At 42.5% G+C, this 15,225-nt stretch overlaps 2 protein-coding genes across 2 annotated transcripts; both read right to left on the reverse strand.

Annotated features, from left to right (window-relative positions):
- Positions 1–1,121: 1,121 nt before the first annotated feature.
- Positions 1,122–3,956, reverse strand: cdk21 (cyclin-dependent kinase 21). The gene is made up of 7 exons (XM_036552881.1): positions 3,724–3,956; positions 3,323–3,455; positions 2,895–3,062; positions 2,160–2,269; positions 1,784–1,834; positions 1,534–1,666; positions 1,122–1,199 (listed from the first exon to the last, which is right to left on the reverse strand). Exons 1-7 carry the CDS (start codon positions 3,954–3,956, stop codon positions 1,122–1,124), a joined length of 906 nt encoding a protein of 301 aa, XP_036408774.1.
- A 1,426-nt stretch (positions 3,957–5,382) lies between these two features.
- Positions 5,383–15,225, reverse strand: LOC118794281 (all-trans-retinol 13,14-reductase-like). The gene is made up of 11 exons (XM_036552503.1): positions 14,967–15,225; positions 14,041–14,223; positions 13,544–13,785; positions 10,329–10,530; positions 9,839–10,036; positions 9,454–9,573; positions 8,842–8,980; positions 8,041–8,150; positions 7,587–7,753; positions 7,057–7,216; positions 5,383–6,674 (listed from the first exon to the last, which is right to left on the reverse strand). The coding sequence occupies exons 1-11, from the start codon at positions 15,124–15,126 to the stop codon at positions 6,529–6,531; spliced, it is 1,827 nt and encodes a 608-aa protein (XP_036408396.1). The 5' UTR covers positions 15,127–15,225; the 3' UTR covers positions 5,383–6,528.

The raw sequence follows: 15,225 nt of genomic DNA on the forward strand, positions 1-15,225 counted from the left end.
GTCAGATCCTGTTAATCTGTGATATCAAATATTCTTACATACATCTGAAAATTCCTGTTCCCGAGATGCAAGCCATAAACTGATGCTTCTCATCTTATCTGGCAGGTACATCGTGATGGTCACACTTCACAATGTGTGGGTAAAATCCAAGTTGGAATGTTCAATGTAAAACAAAATCTACTCCCACTACTGTATATTCCTTTTCTAGCCCTGATTTCATAACTCTGTGGACCATAGCAGACATGGGATGGAGTAATCCCACGAATTTTCCTACAAGCTGAAGAAAGACGAATCAGTCTGGAAAAACATATCACTTCCACTGATTATTATCAGTTGATGTAATTTAATTAATTTATTTATTTCATTCTTTTAATTTAACTCTCTGACCTTAAGTCATTCAAAGCCTTGGAGAATGACCTGTTTGTGAAACTGCACCCTGTCTACATTCCTCTGTGCTTTACCATTCTCTGCTTTACACATATAAATGGGACACAACACTTGTTCACACACCCTTGGTGGATCATGGCCTGTATTCAGTAATATGAATACGTAAAAACGAACATACTGACAATTATCGGCAACATATAGACTTCGCACTTGTTGCTTTGTTTTTACCACTGAAATGTTGTTGCAGTAATATCAATGATTACCAACAAGACATCCCTTCACTTATCTAATGGGGTTTCTGATGCCATAGGGTACAGCTTCTCTGATGAGATGTGGAAAAAATATTATACCCGTTTTAATGAGGTTTTATATGTCAGGGATTCCATTGAGATGAAATTGAAACAAATACACTGCGCTTTAGTTACACATGATGGTTTATACCGTAGCTTTCCTAGTTCCTCTTCCCATGAAACCAGTGCTTTCCCCTTCCTGATTTTACAGAATAAGACACACCTTACCACATGAGAAACTTGAGTTTGAGGGACTATTAATATCTGGTCAAAATACCAATTCTATCTGCAGGGGAAATGGAATATGAATTGAAAAAACAAATCCATTCATCTCTAACGAATCCATTCGTCACAAACCCTTGAGTTGTGGTGTGGGGCCCAAACAAGGGCACTCCACCTTAAGCGTCTGCCCTAGAGCTCTCAATTTTCTCTGACCCAGGGTCTTCAGGGGCCTGCCAGGAACGAGTGGGCCAAAGCTCTGGAGGCCGAGATTCTCTTGGTGGGGTTGAACGTCAGACATTGCTGCAGGGGACACACAAGGAAGAAAGAGTTGCACACAGAAAGCCTGTTGATGTTGCATAACACCAAACAGATAATATACAAAATGTTCTTATCACTTAAAACTATCACTGTTACAGTGTAGTGATAACAATAGTGACATGGCAATTCATATAGTGAGCAGGACTTGTAACCAGTGGTCGGTAATCTGTGTTCCATTTTACTCAACCTGAACTGCTTAAGCAATATCTTGCTGAATAAATCAATTAGTAAATGCGTAAGCTTTGCATGTATAGGGGTGTCTGCTAAACACATAGAATAATGTCGTAAATGTGTTTCTGATTCCATTCAAACTTACGCTTAGCAGATCATTCTCTTGTTGGCTCAGGTTGGGTAGCAACTGGGCAGATCTAGCACCTGTTCCCCAGTTTGAAGAGTATGAAATCGGGCTCTCCACTGGCCAGTCCTCCTCCCCGGGCAGACCAATTACTCTGAAGACATGACATTTCAACACCAGATGGAGCCAAGTGCTGCCAGGCAAGTGCAAACCCCTCGCATTTAGTCAATTTCAGCACCATCATATGAATTGTGCTGTGAAAAACACTCACTCAAATATCTTCTGGAGTTGTCGTGCCTCAGAGTATTCACGGAACAAGGGCCTATGATCACAAGTTGATAAATTACAAACAGTACAGGCCGATTCCTCTCCATACCCAAAGTACAAACTTCTTTAACTAAGGAGATGGGCTGGTCAGTACTCTCAAAAACAAAATCCATAATGCTCAGTTAAAGAGCTTACATATAACAGAACTGGACCCCATCCACCCAAAACTTCTGTTGCCATAATTATTCACTTATATGAACATTGTGAAAATGATGGGCCGAAGGTTATTCCATCCTAGCTCGTTGAAATGGTGCTGCTGAAATACTGACACGCCTCACTATTGGCATCAAAAGTGTATGTTAGAGTTGACCTCTCCCTACCTAAGGAGGAAGAGCTCAGCAAAAATGCACCCAGCGCTCCAAATGTCCACAGAGGGCATGTAGCCAGAGTGGAGCAGGACCTCTGGTGCCCTGTACCACAGCGTCACCACCTGGGTAAAACAACACACCCAGAGGGCCCTTAATTACAGGAGCACATGAGGTGGATCAAGTATATCTAAATTACAGACAGAAACAGCTACTTGAGGTGTACACTGGGGCGGCAGTGTAGCATAGTGGTTAAGGAGCAGGACTTGTAACCGAAAGGTTGCAGGTTCAATCCCCGCTGGGACACTGCCTACCCTTGGGCAAGGTACTTAACCCACAGTTGCCTCAGTAAATATCCAGCTGTATGAATGGATAACATTGTAAAGAACTGTAACCTATGTAAGTCCCTTTGGATAAAAGCGTCTGCCAAATGAATAAATGTAAATGTAAATGTACTTCCTGGAGTCATCCTGGCAAGGTATACGCCAAAAGGCAAGATGAAAAAGATATACCTTAGTAGTCCTACTCATGCAAAGCAATCAGTTTCTCTGATGAACCAATTATAATTCCATGAAACCCTGTCATCTTGAGCATCTACTCATACTGTCAATCAAAAACTTCCCATAGCTTTCAAAACTTCTAAAACAAGCATTTTTGCATACAGGGACAAATTTCGACAAAAATACAGGATTATTAAAATTGCACCTGAAAGTCTGGTGGAAGTTTGCTGTTGAGTGTCCAGAAACTTACACAGGGAGTAAGAGCAATATGATAGGTGTAGATTCGTGACAGTCCAAAGTCAGCAATTTTGACCTCCCCTCGACTGCTGACCAGCACATTGTCTGGCTTGAGGTCACGATGCACCAGCATGTTGGTGTGGAGGAAATCCAAGCCATGCAACAGCTGCCGCATCACATCCTGTACACACAGGAAGCAGTGTAGGTTATGGCTCAAACACAGTCTATGGATGTAGCACTATCTGCTCAGGTAAAGGAATGTGACACATCCACTGACTCCACAGACCTCTCACAATGTATGGGCAGTCCAGCTATAATCAGTTAAAGAAGTGAAAACAGGAAACTCTGGAGGATCACAAAAATGCTTAATGGTGTCTACACATGAAAAAAATAAGGTTCCCACACAAGTGAGTGAATTGCTAGATAAGACTTAGGACTCACTTTAATTTTTTCACGACTCAGCCCAGTGGATGGAGCTGAGGCAAGGAACGTTGACAAGTCCTGATCAATGTACTCAAAAACCAACGTTAAGTCCAGCGTTCGATTCCGGAGTATAGCGGAGACGTTGAGTAACCTACCAACAGGGAAATATCAGCTGCGCAGTTACACTCTTGCTGACAGACAGACAACATAGATTATTAAAAGGGGATCTAAAGCATGATTTAATTCAGCGCACTGGAGTGGAGCGGAGTGGAGTGGAGTGGAGCAGTCCACTGAACAATCCAAAAATATGTAACTAAAATCATGAGAAACATACATTACATTTCAGGCTTACACTTAAGATCTACGCTCTTAACGCAGTGACAACTAATGTATGTAATGTATATGATGTTTCCTCTTACTTTACAATATTTGGGTGGTTGAAGTACTCCATTTTTCGTAACAGCGCCACCTCCCGGATCATGAAAGCAGGGATGCCGCTTTCTAGATCGTTTGGTATGTTTAGCTTCTTCAGCGCAACGAGCCGTTGCTGGCCCTTGGTCTCTCTGGCTTTGAACACTTTGCCGTAGGCTCCCTCTCCAATGTCCACCAGTATTTCGTAATCCTCAGCATCATTGCAGGTGTGGGTGTCCATATTTACGAAACTGTAGGGGCCAATGACAAGGACGGAACAAAGTGTCATGGTCTGTTATGTCTGGCTAATTACGTAGATACCCGCCTAAAGAGTGTGCGTTGTGCATTACCTCGTGCTTGACTCCATCACTAAGGCGACTTAACGTTTTACTTCGGTCAGGAAGCTAATGCTAAGTTAGTTGAAGTGGCTGGTAGTTTAAAACTAGCTAACAGGAATATGTTTATAAACAACTACCTTGCTAAATAATGCATACTTCCAAACTGTAACATCCCTACCTCTTAATTCTGTAGACATTTTAAAATCTTGCTGGCAAGTTTACACAGGCAGATTTTTTAAATAAACGTTTTAACAAGGGGGACAGCTCCTTGAATTCGAGCTTTTCACGCTGCACGGTTCTGCTAATTAGCCAATTTACCTAGCTAACGCCGTGGGTTACTAGCTACCAATGCTAGCAGGCATCAAAACAGTATTTTTCAGTTAGATTTAGAAACATTCACATTTCTGTTTCAAATCCAACCATTTCCAGCATAAAACACGGGGAGAAATTAGTGACATCAATCAGAAGATCAGTTTAGCCACTTAAAAAATTTAAGCTCACCTTCGCCTTTTCACCAGGATGGCCGATCTGGGAGACTTTAGACTTGCATATAACTTGTTGCAGTTACAATGGAGAGAAATGCTTCAGCATACACCCCCAACAAATCAAATTGCTCTTCATCTTCATCTTGTCTGACAGTGGTGGCATGTACGAGGACGTCACTTTCACGTGCTCCCTTCATGCATAGCGTTTTTAAACATATTGCTAAACTAGCTAGCCAACAGCCTAATTTCAGCACTGTTACTGGAAGAACACACAGGTTCACCCGTTGCTGTAAATACCCAGAGAACTGTTGTAATCCGTTTGTGAATTATTCCAATTTTATATTATTGCCGTTGTGAGTTCATTATACACCTATTGTATTTTGTTGTCTAAAAGGGCACAAACTCACTATCAGGCCTGAAGGACAGTCAGCCCTAAAGACTCAACAGCTATCAAAACAGTACATAGTCTACTAAGCATCCATTGAAAACCTGAACCCATTTAGCTGTCTTTGCATTTTGGTCCCATTTTGTAAACAGAAGGCCAATTTAAATGTGAGCTGTCATAATCCTTATTTAGGAAACTGAAAGAGTGGGAGTAAGACTGGGGTGATCTGCATTGCTACACATATTTATAGATGCAAAGATAAATTGAAATAATGTATACACAACATTTAGGAGACTGAAACAGTGGGAGTAAGACTGGGGTGATTTGCATTGCTACACATATTTATAGATGCGCAGGTAAATTGAAATAATGTATACACAACCTTTAATGCAAGAATTTACACTACATTATTTTATTAAACTTTTGAGAAGCAATATGGCTATGACTCCACAAAATGATTTCTTTAAAACATAATGTCTTTAACATATTTTCCAGAAAGTCTCAATGGGGAGAGACAATGAGGACAAGGAGGAGTTTGATGCCAAAGAAATAATGTGCTGTGGAGACAACCCTTAGTATTCCATGAGCAACCAAACTGCATCTGTAGATTTTCCAGCAGCTATTAAAACAAAGTAATATTGCAGTGTTGGATTTAGTGAGCAATGATGATAAGGAAATTACACATAACGCATGTGGGAAAAAATGTTAGGCCAAGCACCACAAACAAAGTTCAATATAAGGCTTGTGCACACAAACTGTTATTTCCTCCATAAACTGTGAGAGAATGATCACCGATCCCACAGGTATGAAGGCATGTACCGTTGTCTGAATAATATACAACAATAAAAAAAGAAAAAAATGTGAAAATATATTGCGAACATTCAACACAGTGAATACCTCCAACACAAGAATCAATATTAGGATTTGATAATCATTCATGAATGAATTCACACATTAGCCTATTATCAAAAGTTACGTCTGTGAGACATATGAGTTGGTCAGTTATGCTTCCGTCAATTTTGGCCACTTCCTCAGGTCAGATGCAAAATATCCCTCAATACATTTCATGAGTAAAAGTAAGGCAGAGACAGAAAATGGCAGCCCAAGTGCTCTGTGTACAGTCATTCAAGATTCTTGGACAACATGACATTCTAATAAGAACCTAGAGGGCAACAAAGAACAGTCCACTGTACATCTACAAAATCTTTCTGAACTGCCCATGTGTCACTCAGTAAGCTCCTCCATTGCCATCAACCAATAAACTATCTAGCCTATGGATGTCTCCAGTTGTGGCATTAAAGCTCTGTGGTATCCATTCCACATAGAGATCCATCAGTGTATAATGGGTTGGGCAAAAAAAGTGTTACTAATATAATGGTTTATGTTTGTATTGTTAACTATATTCATTTATACGGTTGGATCTCCTTTTCACAGGATTAAAAGGGAAGAGCTGATAAAGTGCCATTACATGGTTATTAGACCCCAATTACAGAGCTTTTGCACCCTCTCCAGGCTGACCATTACACCGGGAAAGGGAACTCATCTCTCCATTTTGAGGGAGACAAGCCTCATCCGGGGCTCAGCGAGGAAAGCAGGTGGGGGGGATTACTGCCCCTTCTTGTTCTTGGCGTTATTAATCTTCTTAGCCAAGGAAATGGCATCCAAATGCAAGTTGCGGTTGAGAATGACGGAGCCGCAGGTGAGGGCCCCCGCCAGCGCCCCAGCAAAGCCGCAAACGAACACATCTTGACCTGAGCAGACAAATACACACCACAGAATAAACAGACGTGTGAGACACTCATCATCTACACAGGTGAGCCTGCGAATTTTACCAATCACTGTTAGGCTTGAGTCAGCCAAAATGAAGCTCAAAACATTTTTCTAAATGCTTCCCCATACAGCTGCCTGTCACCTCTTAAGTCCAAAAAGCATCCCAGTGGGAGCTGTCTGTCATTCAGATGCTACTACTTGGGTTACTGGCATACAGGCAGAGTATGACTTAGATTAAACTTGTGCACAGCAATATGATTGGAGACCTCTTCAGAGCAACATTAACTCTCACTGAATGACCTGTGTGTAAGGACATTAAAACAGAGCTGTAAGGGAACCAAGATCATACACCTGCAGACTCACCTGTGAGATAGAGGTTTTTAAAGGGTGTCTGGGGTCGAATGGTAACATTGAGTTCGGCACTGAAGCGAGATTTGTTGTGGTCACAGCCATAGATCTCTCCACGAGGAGCACTGATGTAGTGCTGGTTTGTTACAGGGGTTCCAGCATCAATGTATTCAATCTGAGACAAAGCAGGAAACACAGAGTCAGGGATGATCTCGGTAAATCATCATACTGGTAGTTTCCATTGAGGCTTTTAGCTTATGCAACAGCATTTGCTGAAATGTGGGTCCAAAAGTCTGTTTGCATAAGCAGCAAGTGCAGTCTGAGATGTAGACTAGGCCCTAGTGTGCACTAAATCATCAAACAGATATTCATCATTTTGTTAATTAATCTGCAAACATATGTTCATATAAGAGAATTTAACATTCTATATATACCACTACTTTCTCATGTACATGCGGGTCTATAGCAGCAATGGGTGTTGGCCACCCCTACTGTATACTGTATTCAGTGCAATCACTGCATTGATAATGGGTCAGGTTTCTTACCCTGTCCTTTATATTGGGGAAAACTTCGACCACAGTATCTACAATCGAATTGATGAAGGCCTCCTTCAGACTTTTGTAGTCTGGCCCCCTATTGGTCACCTTCCCATCCTTCCATTCTTCAAACCACTCATATTTGGCAAATGTGACCAGACTCAGTGTTGACTTGCCTGGAAAAAAGTGTCAGACAGCACATATAATCTTTCATTCTATAAGATTCTATAATCTTCTCCAGAGCATGTAGTCTTATCCTGGATATAACCAGGAATGAAAATTCAGGCAAAATCAGACTCAAGCAAACAACTAAGCAAAACTGCTAATACAGTGCTACATCCTATGCAAACATATACTATTTGTCCATGTATGAGACACAAATGGGGTGATCCTTACAGATGTTGACACTGTTTCAGCACACATTTTCATATTGCTAAAGGTAGGCACATTTCCATTTTTCTACCTGGTTGTCTTTTCTCCCACGTTGGATCTTTGGCTGAAGGGGAAGCAACGAAAAGCAGAGGTACCTTCTTGGCAGACTCCTCCCTGTCTGCATCCATATAGCTCTCCACCCTGTGGGTGTGGGCAGCCACAACACCGATATAATGAGCTCAATCAGCATGCAGCCTCAATGGGATTTTCAGCAACACAGTATTTCAGGTGCTTTATTATGGCTTTGCTGAGTAACATTTCCACATGAAAGAATAAATGGTTTGCCTTCCGAATCTGCAGTATTATCACTGACAGTAATGAAAAGAGGGGGACATACAATATACGGCTGACTTGACATAACAATCTGATATCATAAGGTCATCAATTTGTGAATTTCCACAACACTGGAATTGAATACGTAACATCTGTGCAGCAATAAACACGGCATATAACATGTAGGTTTCTTTACTAAGCAACAGCGTGATTTGTGGTTATGACAATGGGGGGCTGACCAGAACACCAAACATTCTGCTACACATGCAGACTGTTTATCTGAATTACTCAAATAAAATGCATATTTTTAGGAGTTTTAAGGAATATTTGGATAACGCACAGCATGTAATCACTCTGTGTAGGGAAATCTGCTGAGCAAAAAAATTACACAATGCATTCTTCTGTCTTAATTTTTTCATATTTTTATGATTTAAAGTACAGGATAAATAGAATTCAATTAAATTAGTTGGTGAATAGATAATGCCTCTTAATTATTAGAGTTTGCATGTGATAAAGGTGTTAAGCTACAAGGTGCCTCCAGTGAAAAAGGTGGACTCACAGTTCGTCCAGGTTGTTCTCTGTGAAGATCCAGTAGTTGTCAGCTTTCAGATCCAGTTCCTCCTTTGTTCCGTTCAGCCCAAGGAATATACTCAATCCCCCTGCTCCATTCTTCATCATGTTGACTTGTGCCTGGATTGCTATCAGACACAATTTGCAACACCTTTACAAATATACAATGGATACAGCTATATAAAGCATGCCTGGAAAGCACAGTACTGAATGCACAAAGTAATGCAGCATATTGTGATTCTGTAAGCACAGAAACTGATTTACTGATTTTGTCATACACACGCGGCCTACAAAATATCATGCTGAAGCTGAATTTATTGATGCCGATCCAAAACAAGCAGCTGTGCTACTACCAATAGGCCAACTATTAAAATCATCCAAGATGTAATATCAAAACTGCCAGAGACAATACTCTAGAGGAAGTTAACTTTCATTACGCAAGTCACGTACAAAGCTACCATCTCAGAATAAATTGTTCCTGCTAATTTCCAGTAAGTGGGTGGGGACTCCCCATCAAAATCTTAAAAAAGAACAAGCATATGGTAATTATTAGCTCGCCATGGCTATTGGACAGCTGAGTCAACGGACCGCTTTTACCCACCAGGAAGGGCCTGGAGCTCCTTGGGCAGCAGCTGCTGGTATGTGTTGAAGAGGCCAGCATTTGAGATGACCATTGGAGCGTGAATGTGGACCTCCTCCTGACCCTTCAGTACACTCACACCTGAAACCAGGAAGACACTACTCACACCCGGGGCTTTTACAATTCCTAATGACAAACAAGCTTTTGCTTTATTCTATACTGTAATTTTTCTGATATGCTGCTAAATTACCACCGCAGGAGAGCATTTTCATACAAAGTGAAGTGAACACGAGGGGCAGTGTGGCATTAGTATTATAGTGCACTATAGGGGACTGCACTGGAATGCTGTTCCATGCAGTGTAACAAGGAAGACAAACAGCTCATCTTTACAAAGACACCACCTTACCACAAGCTTCCTTGGCTTCATTGAACAAAATGCGATTGACAGGAGCGCGGACAAAGACCGCACCCCCAGCCTTCTCGATGATGGGGATCATGTGGTAGGCAATCTCACTGGCGCCCCCCTTTGGGTACCAAGCACCATTCAGGTAGTGGCACACCAGGAGACTGTGCATGGAGAAACTGGCATCCTTTGGGATATTTCCTTAAAAACACAGAAAACACCAGAATCAGTACAGGAACACAAGGGGTGTACAAGGTGCGTGCAAGGGGACAACATACAGTGCAATCAAAAATGATCATATCAAACTGCACTCAATTAACAAAAGCGCTGTCTTCTAATTTGTCTGGCCCACCTTACAGGCAGCCATCAGGTCTTGTGCTGTATCAGATATCATCTTTGCATAGCTTGCACATAGACAAAATATTCATGCAATGCATGAGTATATCATATGCTCGGTCTGGCTGTGCGTCCTGAAATGCATGTCACGCCCTACCATAGGTCCCGAAGATGTAAGAAAAGACAGCCCTCAGGTCCTTGTTGTCCGTCAGCTCGTTGACCACTTCCGTCAGGCTGCGTGAGGCCATCTTGAAGAAGGGGGACAGCCAGTTGGCCAGGCCGCTGTACGCCAGGAACTTAGCCAAGGGGGCTGGGAGGATTTTCAGCATAGGCATCAACCAAATTCCATTCCCCACTTTCTGCACAAAAGCACAGACACACCTGTGTCACACCCATTGTTGCATCACTTCTTACCAAGACAGCCCTGCAATTCATAAAAATGAATAAGAGGATGTTCCACTAGAAATAAGAATAATGTATTTTAATGCCCTCTCATACTGCATCAATATGCAGTACCATGTTCACTAGTCTGAGGGGTAAGACCAGGACATTAATTCTACAAAAGCCCAAAGACTGTTCTTTTACCCACTGTATCCTGGCTCACTTATCTTCCAGATGCTAGATCATCAATGCAGTAAGTACAATTCCACATAAATGACAAATTTAGATGTGATTTGTAAATGAAAGATAAAGGGGGTAGGCAAAATAATAGAAACACCAAATAAAAAAGGGCTCATATTTATAAGTAACTACATCACAATTAAAGAGGAGTGTACAGGTTTCACATTTGAAGAAAGCCATAGGAAACCTTCAACATAGGGGAGGATCTGTTATGGTATGGGCAGCCATATCATGGGAGTCATCAGGTCCGATAACTACTCTGCATGGAAGAATAACAGCAGCCAGGAAGCCAGGTGGACCCTATAGGACAAACACTGTTTCCTCAAGATGTTCCCACATTCCAAGATGATGACACCCCCATACACACTGCTAAACAGATTCAAGAGTGGTTTCATACTGAATGCTACGGCCCGGGTTCAATCCCGACCGTGTCAATAGCCGACAGTGACCGGAAGCTCACAGGCGGAACACATTGGCTTCGTTCCGCCGGGGACAGGGGTGGGTACGTCGGCAGGGGCTTCGGTCCCATTAGCAACAGCGACCCCTGCTGGTCGATCGGGCGCCTGTGGTCCACGTGCCAAAGCTGCATATGAAATGTCTTCCTCCGACTCATCTCTGTGCCAGCTTAGCTTGTGGACCGCAGTGCAAAAAGAAGCAGCGACTGACATCACGTGTCGAGGAGGAGGGCACGTGCTTGTCCACGCTCTCCCGGATTGACAGTGGGGGTTGTGCAATGGGACCGAACATCGATAACAAATTGGGCATTCCAAAAATTCGGGGAATTGGCCATTCCAAATTGGGGAGAAAATGAAAAAATGAGAAAAAAAGAGTGGTTTCATGAACATCAGGATGAAGTCAAACATCTTCCATGGCCCCCCCAATCATCAGATCTAGCCCAAACATCACTGAACCTTTATGGGACGTTGTCGAATGATAGAGTGCAGAGTAGATTTCCACCTTCTTCATCTCTCAAAGAACTGGAGGCGTTCCTTCTTAAGAAAACTTGTTAAACAGCATTCCAGTGCAGACTACAACTGCTCTAACCTGAAAGGATAGCCTAGCTCCTTATCAGTTAACAAATATTCATATATTGTTTGGTGTTTCATTCATATATTGTTTGGTGATTATTACTATTTTACTGTAAATTATTATTAACCAAAACAAGGAAATGCATGATAAGCTAAAACTGTGATTCTCTTCCTACTTCTTCCTCCTTCTACTTCTACTCTTCTGTGATACTTAATTGACAGAGGGAGAGTATTGCATTAAGAACTCATACACATTGGCACTGCTTTCAACAATTAAAATGACTGAAAAAAGTCCTTCCACTGGGGCACCCATTCAAAAACAAACATTTGTGCAACTCCATCACATAAAGTTATGCTGATATCTGCAGCATTTCAATTTAAAACAAGCACTATGGAATGTTTCAATTTAACTGCCAGAAAGCAGGCACAGATGAAACCGCATGGTGCATACTGAAACACACAGGGCAAACTGCGTTTCTTTTGCAATCATTTAAAGTCATGACCTGTCTGCTTCAGCTGTCTTGCTTCATGAACGGATGACACAACAACATCAGCCGACAGACTCAGCGGACATGCAACTGTGATAAAGGATGATGCCACAGTTCACTTGAACAGAACACATGTGGGTTTCTGCCAAAGGTTGAAAGTTCACACTCATACTCAGACTGAAGGGAAAACACAGCGCCACAATTACTCTTACCCCACTGCAGAGCTGGCACCAGGCATGCATAAGCTGGAGCCAAAGCTGGCTGATACAGTAAAGTAAAATTGCTTTTCCTTTGCATTACCCACAATCGGACCTGTGCCATATGCTGTCTGCCTGGATCAAAACAATTGCCTGGACTTCATCCTTTGTTCAAGGCTTATTTTTGCCTCCAAAAATACCAGAGTAGAAAGAAAAGAAAGAAATCTTGTCAAGTCAAGCTACCTCCAATTCTTCACCTGGCTGTTTCCTGTGATCTCCTCAGATTTTAGCACTAACAGATGCAATGTACCAGTGGTCATGCAAGTTCCTCACAGGTCACGGGTAGGCAGGCTGGAACTGGCAATGCTACTGAATAAGTAAAACACAGTAACCTATTTTGCCAACCTGGTTCCAGCTCTTGAGAGGAAAAAGGGACATGGGACAACCACATGTCACAACAGCGCAGCAAAATCATTCATTCTGGTCCTTATCTTAAACCTGCAAGTGTCCCATGGTACTTTGCAGTATATGGAAGTATTTAATGCTGGATGAAGGAACGGACAACCTATAAGCAGAACTGAGGCAGCAATCCAATCTGACTAATATGAAGGTTTTGTATAAGAGAAGGCATATGATGGCACACTACAGGAAGCCAGATGAAATTCAGCCAGTTGCATAACAGGAATTCAGTGCATAGATCAGGACATTCAGCATGAACCTCTGCATCAGACTACTGCATCTCGCTAGAAAGAAGCTATGTCTCCATGAGAATGACACCCCCAAAAGGGAGCGTAATTTCAACCATATTGATCAACCAAATATAATCTAAATAACTTCAATAAGTTCATTTTGACAATGTTACTATTTATAACTATTGACAAGTTCGTCCCTACTGGGAGATTGTTGTCCAGATTGTAGTACAATCCCTCATTTAAGACAAGTACTGCAGCGCTGCTTCCACAGACACTTTAACAAATCTAGTCTGCCTTTACACCCAGAGCAGCACTCTGCACTCATTCTTATGAGCACCTGCTGTACCTTGACAAGTTTCATGTATTTATCAATGGCCTCCTCCTCTCCAGGGAAGCACCTCTTCAGCTCTTCTGGGAAGCGATTCTTGCCACTGTAGATGGGATAGACCCGTCTGCTGCCAGGAGGGCCCAACACCACCTTATCAAAGGGGTTCTCCAGAGGCACCCACTGCAGCTGCCCATTGGTCATCTGGTCCAGCATGCAGCGGAAAGGCTTGTGCTCCAGCAGGTCTCCAATGTAGTGGATACCTGCAAATTACGAGGACAAAGCCAGACCAAAATCAGAGGCCATCAGCACAATGCATAAACCAATAAGGCGTTTTCCACAAGTCTAGCACATGCAAAAATCCATGGTGCACCACAGTCCTGAAACTGACGACACTTAAGAGCTCAGGTCAGTGCAGTAATGCCACATAGCCTGGCCGAGCTGTGACCTTTTTCCGTACAGTGACATGCTGTAAACATTATGTCAATCGACTGAGAAACAAACAGTGGTGGCCTCACCAACATCAAACTCGAACCCTTTCTCAGTGAAGGTGTGGCAGCAGCCGCCGGCACGGTCATGTTGCTCCAGGACCAGAACCCGCTTCCCAACCTTGGCAAGAAGCACCGCCACCCCCAGCCCGCCAATTCCACTGCCAATCACAATGGCATCCAGGTTCTCTGGAACCTTGCTGGCAAGAAACCCTGGAGATAAAAGACAGGACACAAAGACAAGACTTATCAAACACAAATAAGTGTTTGCAATTAGTGTCAGGGGTCTTCCCAAAGAATTTAACAATGTCACTGTAACACCAGAGTCCAACTTTCTGAAATTATGGCCCCCTGACAATTTTTGAGATGGTTTCCAGTAAAACACTCAGAGCAAGGAGGGGAGTGGGGGGATTTCCCCCACCCCCTGCTTCACTTTCTCCCAAAATGTGGGAGCACCATTATACTCAAGAATGACCCTGAATGTGTTAGTCATAGGACACAGTTGATAGTAAAGTATGAGATAGTAGCTAGCAAAGCTATCTTGCTAAATATTAGAACACTTACTAGCTAAATACGCTGACAGATACCTTAAGTTAAATGCACTTACAATTTAGAAACTAGCATCAGCTAGCAAATCTTACCGAGTCAGTTAGTTAACTGGCTGGTTAGGAGAGTCGCTATACATCTAGTTAATAGACAATGTATGGACGAAACTTCATGGCTTGCTACCTAACAAATTAGACTAGTTAGCCCATTACTGCTGTCCTTATGTATATTATCATAATGTTGGTTAGCTAGCCAATCATTTATGTCGCCTTCGAGATGGCTTTTATACATCAAAGACATACGGAGGACCACAAAGGTTTCACACCGCAAAGTGCAAGTGATAGGTAGCTAACTTGGTAGGCTATTATCTTGTCACCTACGTGCTGCAACGAGCGGTCACTGACACTTACCTTGTTTAAGAACTTTATTTTTTTCCTTCTTATCGGAGACCAGAGGTTTGGGCGGCTCTCGGGTATCGAAATAGAACGGATTCAGTCCGCGGTTTCGCGTGGCATACTTGAACAGGAAAACGACCAAGGCCACACACGAGATCGCAACAGAGATCCACATTGTTGGAACCGTAGCTGGAGTCCCACCAAAATGTATTTCCGCGATCGGCTCAATTCTCCTCCAAGTTCAACGCTATACAGTGCGCTGCTCCTCCTACAC

This window comes from Megalops cyprinoides, chromosome 19 (assembly GCF_013368585.1).
Source record: "Megalops cyprinoides isolate fMegCyp1 chromosome 19, fMegCyp1.pri, whole genome shotgun sequence".
Lineage (NCBI taxonomy): Eukaryota > Metazoa > Chordata > Actinopteri > Elopiformes > Megalopidae > Megalops > Megalops cyprinoides.

Excerpts from the sequence above, each read along its gene's own strand:
- cdk21 (XM_036552881.1), bottom strand. The coding sequence starts at position 3,956 with ATGGACACCCACACCTGCAATGATGCTGAGGATTACGAAATACTGGTG. Across the intron at positions 1,835-2,159 it reads GCTGAGCTCTTCCTCCTTAG|GCCCTTGTTCCGTGAATACT; the intron begins GTAGGGAGAGGT and ends TTGTGATCATAG. Across the intron at positions 1,667-1,783 it reads CAACTCCAGAAGATATTTGA|AGTAATTGGTCTGCCCGGGG; the intron begins GTGAGTGTTTTT and ends TCATGTCTTCAG.
- LOC118794281 (XM_036552503.1), bottom strand. The coding sequence starts at position 15,126 with ATGTGGATCTCTGTTGCGATCTCGTGTGTGGCCTTGGTCGTTTTCCTG. Across the intron at positions 8,981-9,453 it reads GGAGCTCCAGGCCCTTCCTG|CAATCCAGGCACAAGTCAAC; the intron begins GTGGGTAAAAGC and ends TGTGTCTGATAG. Across the intron at positions 8,151-8,841 it reads GAGAACAACCTGGACGAACT|GGTGGAGAGCTATATGGATG; the intron begins GTGAGTCCACCT and ends CCACACCCACAG.